The sequence below is a fragment of the Engraulis encrasicolus genome, chromosome 2, assembly GCF_034702125.1.
Source record: "Engraulis encrasicolus isolate BLACKSEA-1 chromosome 2, IST_EnEncr_1.0, whole genome shotgun sequence".
NCBI lineage: Eukaryota > Metazoa > Chordata > Actinopteri > Clupeiformes > Engraulidae > Engraulis > Engraulis encrasicolus.
In genome coordinates, this window is record NC_085858.1 from 40414210 (window position 1) to 40426372 (window position 12163).

Below are 12163 nucleotides of genomic sequence, written 5' to 3' on the forward strand. Positions count from 1 at the left end.
TGGATCCCGGCCAGGAGGATAGTGGACCGGACCCTCATCACTGACTTCCACCGACTACATCCTGATCAGCCTGCAATCCGTAGGGGCCGTCCAAGAGGGGTCCCTAGCCGTCCTGCCCGCCCTGCTTCCTGTCCTGTGCCTGACCCTGCTCCTGTCTCAGTGCCTGTCCTGTCTCCCGACCGTGACCCTCCAGCTCCTTCTGAGGATGAGGATATTCACTCGGACCGCTCGGAGGAGTTCTGACCCGCCGCCTGCTCCCCTCCACCCTCCCGGCATGATGTTGTTCTTGGGACTTCTGGGGCCGTCCCTTGGAGGGGGGGTCCTGTCATGAGCACTCCCTCTCCCTGGTAGCAACCTTAATTGCATTCAATTCTCTGCCACTCTGCTCACTCTCTCCCTACTCTGCCTAACGAGCTCCACCTGGCTCCGCCCTGCTCTGCTCTTGTTACCTGGCCAGCTGCACTGCATTTCCCACTCACCATCCTCACCTTGCCTCACTCTGTTCTAATTACTCTGCCAGCTGCACTGCATTTCCCCACTAACCTCTCCCAGTATATCAAGCCCTGTTTTTCAGCCAAGCCCTGTCAGATCGTCTTCAAACCCGGACCAGTAACCTGCCTGTCTGCGCTCTGACTCCTGTTTGTGATACCAATCCTTTCTTGACTGCCTCCTTGTTCTACTGCCCCGACTATCCCGACCTGCCTTCTGGATCTCGACTACTCTCCGATCTTCAGCCCCTCCGGTAACTCGATTCTGCCTTCTGTCTCTCACCACGATATTTGCCCAGCCCTGATCTGTACTTCTGCCTGCCATTCATATTGCTGTTGTGTGTGTGTTCCCCCAGGTCTCCGACCACCAGATGAGCGAGCCCAGACGCTTCACCACCCTCAGCCCGATACGCCGCTCCATCACTGGGGGACACACACACTAAGCACTTGGACTGGACACCCCCGGACATTTGGTGACCCCCGGAGCCCAGGTAACCCACAGGACCCTGAAAAACCCCAGAACCCCAAGCACCCCTGGAACCCCTGGCACTCCTAGCACCCCTGGAACCGGAACCTCCCAAGACCTCACGATCATCTCACTCCTCTTCCCCCCTGAAACCTTCAATAAAGAACTCTGAATTTGAACTTGCGCTCTTGGGTCCTCTTCTGTCCGTGACAGGTCATAGGGGTCGGAATCAGACGCTGGCCAAACTCCAAAGATTCTGGATACTCCAAGCCAATGCAGCTACACGGCGTACCATAGGAAAATGCATATTCTACTGCTGCTGGCACACTCCACCTGCCGCACAGAAGATGGCAGACCTGCCATTAAACCGCACCTTGCCAGACCACCCTCCATTCACTTATGTCGGAGTCCACTACTTTGGCCCTATAGAGGCGAAGCGAGGCAGAGCGACGGGGAAAAGGTACAGAGTCTTGTTCACCTGCCTTCTAAGCAGAGCTGTCCACCTGGAACTGGCACATTCCTTGGACACTGACCCTTGCATTGCCGCAGTCCGACGCTTCATGTGTAGAAGGGGCCAAATCAAGGAGATGATGTCTGATAACAGCACAAACTTTGTAGCCGCAGAACGTGAGTTAAGAGACTTCCTTGCGCTTCTGAACCATGGCAAGATCCAACGAGACCTATCCTACGAGGGGATCAAGTGGTCTTTCAACCCCCCGTTCGGGCTGCAGTCACACCACAGGACACCATAAAATGAACCTAAGCATTGCGTGACAGAAACATTGCAATATGTAGACATAATAAGAGGTTAGTACTCACCTTAAACTTACACACCACTCTCCAATAACTGAGGTACTGACTGGTGAGGAGCCTGTCTTTAAGACCCTTGCAGTTGGCCTTGCAGCTGCCCGTCCACAAATCTGACATACATGTCACCCCGTAGGACACAATTTGTGTTACGAAATTGAACTTGTATATACATCTTAACAGAAATGTTTCTTCTCATCTAACACTAATATGAAACATAAAGCACCACATCTTCTTTTATTTACATTTGTTTTTAAGAGGTGTTTAACCGATGTTACGTAAAAACAAGGCATCACGTCAACCACCCATATACTTAGTATAGACTCTAAATACTTAAGATACTGAATTAATTCGGTTTATTCACGAACGTTTCCTGGTTACAGTTAGCCAGCATTAAAACTTCCGGTCGCAGCGTTCTATTTATAAAGTCTACTCAGCTGTCTGTCACAAACCGAAGTGTCAACAAACCTACTGCGTTTTTGAAGTGTATACAACATGTCGTTTTACACCCGATGTCTGCAAGATATGCTCCGAATCACCGTGGACGATGTCCACCGCATTTTCCAGCGGCACAGTGCAACAAAAACCAGCAACAGAGTCAAGGGATTCAGACTTTATGTGACTCACTTCATTCATAATTACGAAGGTAGGCTACGTGGCTAATCTCACATTGTACATCGGCGCACCTCAGGCAAATATGGTAGACTACGTGATGTATTGTTTGAATGCTCGAGTTAACGCAGTAATGTCTGTGTGTACTTGTGTCCTATAATCATAGGCTACCATTGTTGACAGTTTTAAACGTAATTGGCTATTTGTGTTTGTTAACACGGACGCCACTTGTCTTCCCCAGTGTCTAACAAGAATGAGGCAGGAGAGGTGTCAGTGAGGGCAAACTGCTTCAGATCTATGAAGAAAAGGGAGGCACCACATGCACTGAGTGTAGGGAAATACTAGGAAATGTTTCCTATTTGAATAAATACGCCCCTAAACGGCAGTAACTTTTGCGACACCTGGTGGCGTTTTTGCTATTTTGTCCAGTGTTGTAGATGCAGGTGTAGCATAGGCTGCTTCTGGCTTTGCGGTGAAAGGACATAGTTGTTGTCATGATTTATTCAAATTAAAATTCATTGAATGTATGACTGCAAGCGCAGGTACATGACTGTGTATAATATAAACTTAAATAAGTAAAATGTAGATTATGTAGGCCATAATCTATAAAGAAAACCTGGCTGAAGTATAGGCATAGTATAACTAAATAGTATCACTAAATAGTTTACATTTTTGGTGTACTTTATACATTATACTACCAGGCCTAAGTGCAACAACATGTTTTCCCCAGGTTGTTCTGAAAGACAGCAAGCCTGTGGAGCTGGTGTCCCACACATGCTCATGTGTAGCCGGCCTTGCCTTGTGCAACCATGTTGGAGCCCTGCTGTATCAGTCCGCCGATTACTGCCAGAGGAGACTGACTGCTGTACCACCCACATTAAGCTGCACGGACACGGAACAGCAGTGGCATAAGCCTCGGACTCAGGTTTAGACCACAAATATATTCACAAACTCTTGATTGTTGCACTCATCATGTGTCACACAACTAAGAAACACCATTGTAACTGTTGTTTTGCATATAGGGCTTCAAACCTGGTCCAGTCAATGAAATGATAATTATATCAGCAACACCGAGAGATAGGCGACTGACTGAAGGAATAAGGTAAAGACATGCAACAACTAGAATGTTAAAAAAATAAGTTTGATATTTAATATAAACTTAAACTATATTAAAAACAAATTATTTAACTGTACATGGCATGTACATGAATATGTGTTGTGATTTCAGGAGTAACTTGTACAAAGCAGCAAGCAACATCACCTGCGAGCTTCCAGACATGACCCTTTCACACCTGAAGTCTGCGTATGAAGGGATGCCCAGGGAAACTGCTCCCCTCATCACCACCATGGAGGTCTCAAGCGATGTCCCTCTGGTAGACTGCACCTTTGGAAAGGTCCAAGAAGGGAGTCTCCTCTCCTACTTCCTCCCACTAGGAAACCCTCCAAAAACCGCCTTGCATGCCATTGCACCACCAAGACCATCCCTACCTTTGGAGGACTACCACTTGCAACCCAGAAAGTGTTCCTATGTCTTCACACACCACCAACAACTCCATATGGCATCTTTGGAAACCCCATACAGCATGGCAAAACAAATTGAGGAGAGCACAAGACAGCAAACGTCCGTGCAGGAATGGCACCTCTTAAGAAGGCAAAGAGTGACATCGTCAAGGTTTAGGTATGTGATGTTTTCATGGCTAATGTTATGACTGTACTTACACATACTGTATAGTGTATGCATGCACACTGTACGGACACCAAATTGTTATATTTTTATATTTCACATGTTCTTTCTATTCTATTTTCTATGTGCTTCAGAGAAGTCTGTCATGTGAGAGGCGTGTCCTCTGCCGAGAGCCTGGCTCTCAGGATTTCGCGGCCAGGTTGCCAGACAGCAGAAATGAAGAGAGGCCTTCAATTGGAGCCCAAGGCAATCGAAATGTACTGCATGGAAAGAGACGTTAACCATTACCCCTGCGGCTTCCTAGTACACCCTGAGGCACCATGGCTGGGATCCTCACCTGACGGTGTTATCTATGACCCAAAAGCGGAGCCCCTCTTTGGGCTGGTAGAGGTAAAGTGCCCCAATGTGAGGAGCCACGTCGACTGCGCCTACCTGAAGAGTGTAGATGGCACTCTACAGCTCAAGAAAAGTCATTGCTATTACTGGCAAGTTCAGGGCCAACTTTTGATTAGTGGACTGAAATGGTGTGATTTTGTTGTGTACACAGAGGATGATCTGTTCATCCAGAGAATTGAGAGGGACGAGGAGATTTTAGCAGCAATCAAGGAAAAGGCTGACCACTTCTTTTTTATGTATATTTACCTACAACTTTGTAGAAGTATCATAATTCTCCGCACACTACTTTGTACAATGTTATGTCTTTGCAATGTTTGAGAAATGCCACAATACACTGTTTCATGCTTAAATCTATGACTGTTTATTGTACTTACATTTATATAACAACAATTAACTGAATGACATTAATGAACACCACAGATGACTTTTCTGCATAAATGACTAGAAATAATCTACTTTGCCCAAGCTTTAACCAGGGGTTGATTCTCATAATTGAGGAGAAGACATGCAACCATAAACAACTGATTTATATTACCAAACATATTAAGTGGTATGTCATAGTGAAATATCTGGTGTTCTTTCAATCTCCTAATCACCCGTTCCACATGGACCCTGAGTTGTGCAATTTCCTGGGACTCCCCAACCTCATTTTCAGGCATTTGATTTCTTCCAGCTAGAAAAGCAGGTCTATACACCTTGCAGGGCACTAGACTGTCAATGAGGAAGCCTCTATCCACCATTACTGCGGAGTCTGGCGTAAGCATTCTGCAAATTCCTGACTCTAGAAACAGTTGCTTATCACTGATTGAGCCAGCAAAGAGGGGGGAAATAAAGGTCACTGCGCCATGGGGTGCAATGCCAATCATGCCTTTAACGGTGCAGTATGATTTATATTGCGAGTATACCTCACTTTGTACAAGAGGTGAGGAGGGGGTTTGACATCTGAACTCAGTGCAGTCAAGGATCACTGTGGTGTCTGCATAATTTTTGAAATCCTCAGGCAGATATTCTTTAATCTGCTCCTGAGACTGCCAAAGTTTGAGGGAACCTAGGGTGCAGAGCAAAAAATTACTCCAGGTGATTATGACTCCGCTCACAGTGGATTGACTAACGTTGAAGCGTTTCCCCAGGGCCTTCTGTTTCTCTCCAAGGGCCAGGTAGGAAAGGAACATGAACAGTTCATCGACCGGGTGAAGAGCCTGCGCCTGTGAAAGCACAATTTGAAGTGTAAGGGTCAATGACAAATAAGGGGTTTTACACAGTCAAATAGAAGACTATAACTCAGTCACTATGAAGGTTTCTGTAAAACAAATAATTTATGGAAAATATTGCTTAAACCAACAGACATAAACATGTATGTAAGCCGTCTGTAAACTGGTGAAACTTACAGAAGAAACGGCCACTGAAATCAAGGTCAAGGGTACTCCATATTCCATATGACCTTGATTCCAGTGGCAGTTTCCTCTGTAAAGCAACATTAACATTTAATTTGAGGGATCACATAAAAGCAAATGTCAGACACACCTTGGGTCGACTTGTTAAGCCAGTAGTTGATCTGGTGGACCGAATCATGTACTTCACTGATGGCTCAATGAAACTCCAGAAGCGCAGTAAGTGGTCATAAGATGCAAACCTGTTAAATGAGTAAAGCACAAAACATTTCTCCATGAGACAAAAAACAAGAATTCCAATGTGTGTGGTATCCTCTTCTATATTCTGAGTTAATTATATTATTCACATGCAGTAGCCTAACCAGGGCCTGAGCTATTGGAGGGTCAATCAGGGCATTTGTAGCTGGGCCCAGGGCCCTCCGGTATTGATAGTGAGGGCCTATTGTGACCTTGGCAGGTTGTATAGGGGGCCCTATCAGTGTTTTGTCCTGGGGCCAGGTGTGCAATTGTTCCACCACTGAGCCTAACCCAAGTCACCAAAGGGATAGTGTACATGTCAGATGTCGCATTGAGATACAGGTCAAAGCAAGAATAATAATAATTATACCTAGTGTAAAGGGTAGTTGGGTCAGACATGCTGGATCTCAAATGGTGCACTTGTGCACTGCAGTGTTGATGTTATAGTTAAGACAAACTAATAGACACAGACAAAGAACATATTGTAAGTAAGGCCAAAGCTGGCCTACTGTGCACATAGCACCTTACCTGGTGTAAAATCTGATATCATCATCAGATCCAGCCATCCTTTGAAGCCAGAAACGGGAGATGTTGTCATTTTCCTCTTTCAACCTGGCGTTTTCCTTACGTAGACACTCCAGCTCATCTAGTAAGGCGTCCACAAAACCCGGATATGGACGGTCGTCGTAGTCATGTTCGGGCGGTGCAGCCATGACTTCTTCAGGGACAGGTAGGGCAGGTCTAGCAGTAGGCCTACGCTCCCATACGGAAAGCCTCCGTTCTCCAAGAGAGAAGTTGTTCCATTCGAACAACACCGGTACGGCTCCCGGTTTCAGCCTCCTTCTCCCCCCTTCCGCCGACGGCTCGTTCACGTCCTCAGCCACGAAATGTCGACTGCAAATCCGGGTGCGATTGCTGACGACAAAGGCGTCCCTTTTTATATTCGCAACCCATCGCCTTCGCAGCTGGTCGTCCGTGGGGAAAGTGTGGAAACTGATAACAGAATTGTACCTTGCTGACGACGTACATAATGGTACACAACAGTGCTCAGCTGTTGAGCTCTCGCGTCGCTGAAGCTTGAGCCGCCACATTAACTTATCGGTATTACTTCAACAGCAGCAATGATAATAATAATAATAATAATAATAATAATAATAATAATAATAATGACAATAGTAATAATAATTAAGAACAATAATTACAATACGCGTATTATATAGTCCTATTTCGGACGACTTCACTAGCTAATACACTTTTCAAAATCGCTCGCTTCTGTTTACCTCAGTGCAAAATGACAGCCACAATGTATCAACATTCTTTACCGGAAATGTAGACACTGGCGTAGCGAAATGCGGAAGTTCTTTAGAACGCTTCGTGAATAAACCCAATTGATGGCTCCATGTCTATTTCTGTAATTGTCAGATAGTGTAGACAATTAGGGGCCGGGATGTTGGAGCCATTTTGCTATTTTTTCTATATTTTCTATTTTCCTTACTTTTTGGTGATATTTCCTTAGTTAGTTTTATGTCTGCATAATGATAATTACTAATACGTAATATTTAGTATATTTACTCTGAATTTGGGAGCGGCACTGGTGCTTGGGCAATAGTGGGCTCTGATTGGTTGCTCCTCCCTACTTTCGCCCAGAGCCATATAGAAACAGTCGGGCAATCTCCACTGTGTGCTAGGGCCCACTTTAGCATTAGCGAAATTAGCTGTTTAGCGTCTCAGAACTGCTCAGCGTTGCGAATGTTAGTTCCTAGAAGTGGGCGTAGCACACAGCAACTGCAATGCAATGCAATGCAGGGAATATGACAAGACTTGCTGTTTGTAGAAATAACTTCAGATAAACATCACAGATGGTAAAACTGTTGTGATTATCATTACTGAGACAGTTGATAGTTTACATATTTGTGTTGATTAACCCGCAGTATAGTTCGTTAGTCTTTATTTTTGGCTTTTTATGTGGTGGTTCTATGTTGAGTCTATGGAAAGACAGCCGCTTTAGGCACAACCTCGATCTCGTTGAAAGGCGGGGCTGCAATTTAATTCCTGGTTCTCCAATAGCGCAACTCTCCTCCTCTATGGCTCTGCTTTCGCCTATCTAACCAGAGCACAGTAAGTATATGAATTGGATTTCTGATGGCGGGTGTGGGAAGGGAAACAGTTTTTTGACCGTGTCATTCTGTTTACTTAGTGTTATTTACTTAGTTTGAGATTGTAGCAAAGTGGGCTTTGACGTTCCTTTTTCATTTGCGGTGCGTGCGTCATCACGTCACACCGACCTATCAGCTGATCTCACAGCTGATTTCATTCCAGCTGAGACGCCGGCTTTTCACAAGCTAGGAGGAATAGCTGTCGGTCAACGTGCTTTCCTTTGTCCATCCAAACGTGCATTCTGGTCTACTCCTTGCACTCCGATCTGTTGCCAAATTCAACTTGGCGTGACACGCTCTCCGCCTCGTACAAGTGTATCTACCGGTGCCATCAGCTGTTTGTTGGCTACCCTGTTCATCTACCAAAGCTCCGAGAGCTCTCTCCTTCTGGCTCAGGTAGGCCACCCAAATGACGCCACACGTTCGCAAAAGTTTTGATTTGTTTGACTCGGGTCTAACCGATGATGTATTTTGTTGTAGCGTGGGTTTGAGTTTCCTCTGACTCGTCGGCCTTTATTGTCTCCCTCCTCGCCTCCTCTGCTGTTGTGGAACGTGAGTATACCGCTTCAACTTTTCATCACGTTGTAAAATTGGTACAATAGCCCAGTTACATCGCATTATCATCTGTATTTGTAGGCGCCTGGGTGTAGCTGCAGACTCCCGGTTCGCTCTGAATTGCTGCTGTTTTGTCCCCCCTCAATACGTGCTTCGGACTGACGCGTCGCAGTGTCCGGTCATCCGAGGGCTATTACTCCGAAAGCATTCAGCAGCCCAGCATAAGTTACCTTGCGCAGGTGGCGCATGTGGCCGAGTTCAGTGTGTGCGTGAATGTAGTCTGTGTGAGTGAGTGTCCTGTTATGTCGTGGTGAGAGCACGATTCATTTGTTTATTTTGTATATTTTCTTTGAGGGATGTTTCTTTCTTCTGTTTGATTATTTTCTTTTGACTTTAGTTGGGAACTTCAATTTGAATTATTTTCTTTTGTTTCTGTAACTACTGAGTGTGCACGGCTTATAGCCTAAACCAATGCCCCGGGCCTGATTGTTGTTACTAATTCTCATCAGTCCTGCTCTCGCCTGTAGCAACCTCTTTCTGTGGCGAGTTAGATTTTGCTGGTGGGCCCTGCAATTCAGTTTATTTCATTTTGTTTGTCTTTATTTGCTGGGCAAGTGGCAGGCCCTTGATTACCCCTTTATTTACCCTTTTCTTTTCTGTTAACAGGTGCAGGTAATCCCAGAGGGAGGTCCTCTTCCCCCCTGGTGGTGGGTCCGGTCACGTGGTGTGCAGTGAATTGCAGTGCAGTGCAGTGTTACCTGTGTGTGAGTGCAATAATTCACCTTCACTTAGTGTGTGCATGGGCACGAGTGTTTGTGTGTACTTATCCAAGGCCTATACAGGGGGCTTAGTATAATTCCCCCCTCTTGGGTACACCTGCCCTGTATTTGAGAACCCTCCCTTTTGTACCGATTTGTGTGAGTGTGTATGTGAGTGTGAGTGTGTGTGTGCATTGTGGTGGGAAATATTTTAAACTGTCCGGATTTTTATATTTATATGTGAAATTGTTAATAAAGAGATTATTTTGTTACGGAATCCACGTTTCCTCGTTAATGCAACAGAACTTGTGTGGGGGTCAAATCTAAGGTTTTCATACAGTCCCTGGGCTGTAGTTTCCATTCTTATCCCAGGGTGGCGTAGTCTATTTAGTAAGAAAAACTGTGAAATTTAGAGTTTAAAACTCTCCTGTCCTTACCACTTGGTTACATTTTGGCGTAGTCGGCAGGATTGCATAGAAAACGTGGATTCCTTTTTTTTTTTTTTTTTGTTCCCTGCTTAATAATTTTGTTTTCCATCCCAGTGGGTGTATGAATGTATGTGTGTTTGTGTGATTGCGCTCAGTGGCCGTGGGACAAAACAGCAGCAGTCCAAGAGAGATACTTGTTGGAGGAGAGAAGTGATTCGTTGGTCGCCAGTGAAGCCCCGGTAAGTGTCAGTAATATGAATAGCGACGGTAATGCGGCAGGCGTGGATGAGATGCAGCAGCTGCGAGACCAGATTGCACAGCTTCAGGCTGAGAAAAATCGCTGGCAGCAACAGCAGAATAGTGGGTCAGGTTCAGCATCTGCTTCTCAGTCCACAAGCATGTCAGCCAAAAGATTTGTATTTATTCCTCGCGATAAAAAGTGCCCTACGTTTTCGGGAAAGAGCGGTATGGGGTACGATGAGTGGAAGGAAGAAGTGCAGGCGTGCATGAGGGCCCGTCATCTAGCTCCAGCTGACCAGGCGTACTTTTTATTCGACCATCTCGAGGGAGAGGCAAAGGAGGAGATAAAATACAGGCCTGCAGGAGAGAGGAAAGACCCTGATAAGATTTTGGAAATTCTGCGTGAGCAGTATGGCTGCGCACAGTCACATGTGGCACTACAGGAAGCTTTCTTTTCAAGAAAACAACAGGAGGGAGAGAGCTTGCTGGAATTTTCTTTGGCGTTGATGAGCTTAATGGGGAAGATCAAGCAGGTTGCACCCAATGCAGTACCAAATGCAGATGTTCTGTTGAGAGACCAATTTATAGAATACGTTATGGATGGAGCATTGCGTAGGGACTTGAAGCAGTTCGTTCGAGGCACCCCGGATGCTACATTACTTACTGTTCGAGGGGAGGCAATTAGGTGGGAGCGTGAAGGCATGCCAGTGGCCATGAGGGCCAGAAGTCAGTCTGTACCCTCCGCGTATGGCTTGGTGTACGGTGTCCAGGGTGACTCCCGTCCGATAGCTAATAGGCCAGCACCAACCCCTGAATGGGATGATGTGAAGGAGATTCTAAAGCGCCAGCAAGAACAGTTGGACCTTCTTAGCCGTAGCATTAGCCTTCTCCAGGAAGCTGTGGCCCCTGCTAGGCCTTCTTACCATGGTCCCCTGATCTGCAGGCGGTGCCATCAACAAGGACATTTTGCACGTGATTGCAATGGCCCGGGTCGCCCACCCCGTTCCCGGGCAGCCTCCACCTCTTCCATGTCACACTCCGGTCCTTCATCATCCGCTCAGGTGCAGGGAAACGAGCACCCACCGACCTCTTGAGTCGCAGTTCGGATGGGGCTTCTAAGGGCTCAACGAAGGTAAAGGGCAATGCGGGGGTCTTGTCGCATTTATTGTCATCATGCCCGAACATACAGGTAGACATGGGAGGTGTAAACGTGTTGTGCTTATTGGACACCGGTTCCATGGTGTCCACTATTACAGAGTCTTTCTTTCGACAGCATTTTGAGCCCTGGGGGTAGGACCGCCTCCAGCAGTGCCAGTGGCTGCAGCTACGAGCCGCCAATGGGTTGGCGATCCCATACCTTGGCTACCTGGAGTTAGATGTAACACTGTGTGACAAGGTCATCCCGGGTTGTGGGGTGTTGGTAGTGAGTGACCCCCCTGGCGGGCCCATGTTGGAGGTCCCTGGTGTACTGGGGATGAATATTATCAGCAAGTGCTACCACGAGTTATTTGGAGGGAACATCGCATTCTCAGTTGAATCTCTTTCGTCGGCCCAGGTCCCAAGCCCCGTTGTTGAAGCTCTGCAGCAATGCCATCAAGCACATGTAACCGATTCCATGACAATCGACCGGACTGTTCGTCTGCGGGGTAGGAGGGCGCAGCGCATCAAGGGGGGTACACTTCAATTTGTTGCCGCCACATGTTCTACTTCTGGTCTTGGCCCATCTTCACTCTTTGAGCCGCTGTCCACTGGTTTGTTGGCCTCTCCTGCATTAGTTTCTGTGTCCCAGGGTACTGCGTATATTCCTGTGGTCAATGTCGGCGCTAATGATGTCCTGTTGTATCCACGGACTGCTTTGGGCAGTTTAGCCGACGTTAATGTCACCTCCATGCCACCAGGCATTGCAGAAGTTAGGGCTACCTGCACATCTGTCCAGGCACAGGAC

At 46.6% G+C, this 12163-nt stretch overlaps 1 protein-coding gene and 1 long non-coding RNA gene across 3 annotated transcripts; one reads left to right on the forward strand and one right to left on the reverse strand.

Moving 5' to 3' along the window:
* Positions 1–4905: 4905 nt before the first annotated feature.
* LOC134464518 (uncharacterized) lies at positions 4906–6794 on the reverse strand. The gene is made up of 3 exons (XM_063217955.1): positions 6610–6794; positions 5978–6086; positions 4906–5658 (listed from the first exon to the last, which is right to left on the reverse strand). Exons 1-3 carry the CDS (start codon positions 6792–6794, stop codon positions 4906–4908), a joined length of 1047 nt encoding a protein of 348 aa, XP_063074025.1.
* Positions 6795–8299: 1505 nt separating this feature from the next.
* Positions 8300–9884, forward strand: LOC134462531 (uncharacterized). Of its 2 annotated transcripts, none has more exons than XR_010037538.1 (3): positions 8300–8789; positions 8874–9076; positions 9459–9884. It is a non-coding gene; the product is annotated as an uncharacterized LOC134462531 (long non-coding RNA). The 2 variants fall into 2 exon arrangements; XR_010037539.1 differs by having other exon boundaries at positions 8300–8633; positions 8718–9076.
* Positions 9885–12163: the final 2279 nt, after the last annotated feature.

Coding starts and splice junctions, on each gene's coding strand:
- LOC134464518 (XM_063217955.1), bottom strand. CDS start 6,794: ATGGCTGCACCGCCCGAACATGACTACGACGACCGTCCATATCCGGGT. Junction 6,087..6,609: donor GATATCAGATTTTACACCAG/GTAAGGTGCTAT, acceptor CTCATTTAACAG/GTTTGCATCTTATGACCACT. Junction 5,659..5,977: donor GCTTAACAAGTCGACCCAAG/GTGTGTCTGACA, acceptor GTGCTTTCACAG/GCGCAGGCTCTTCACCCGGT.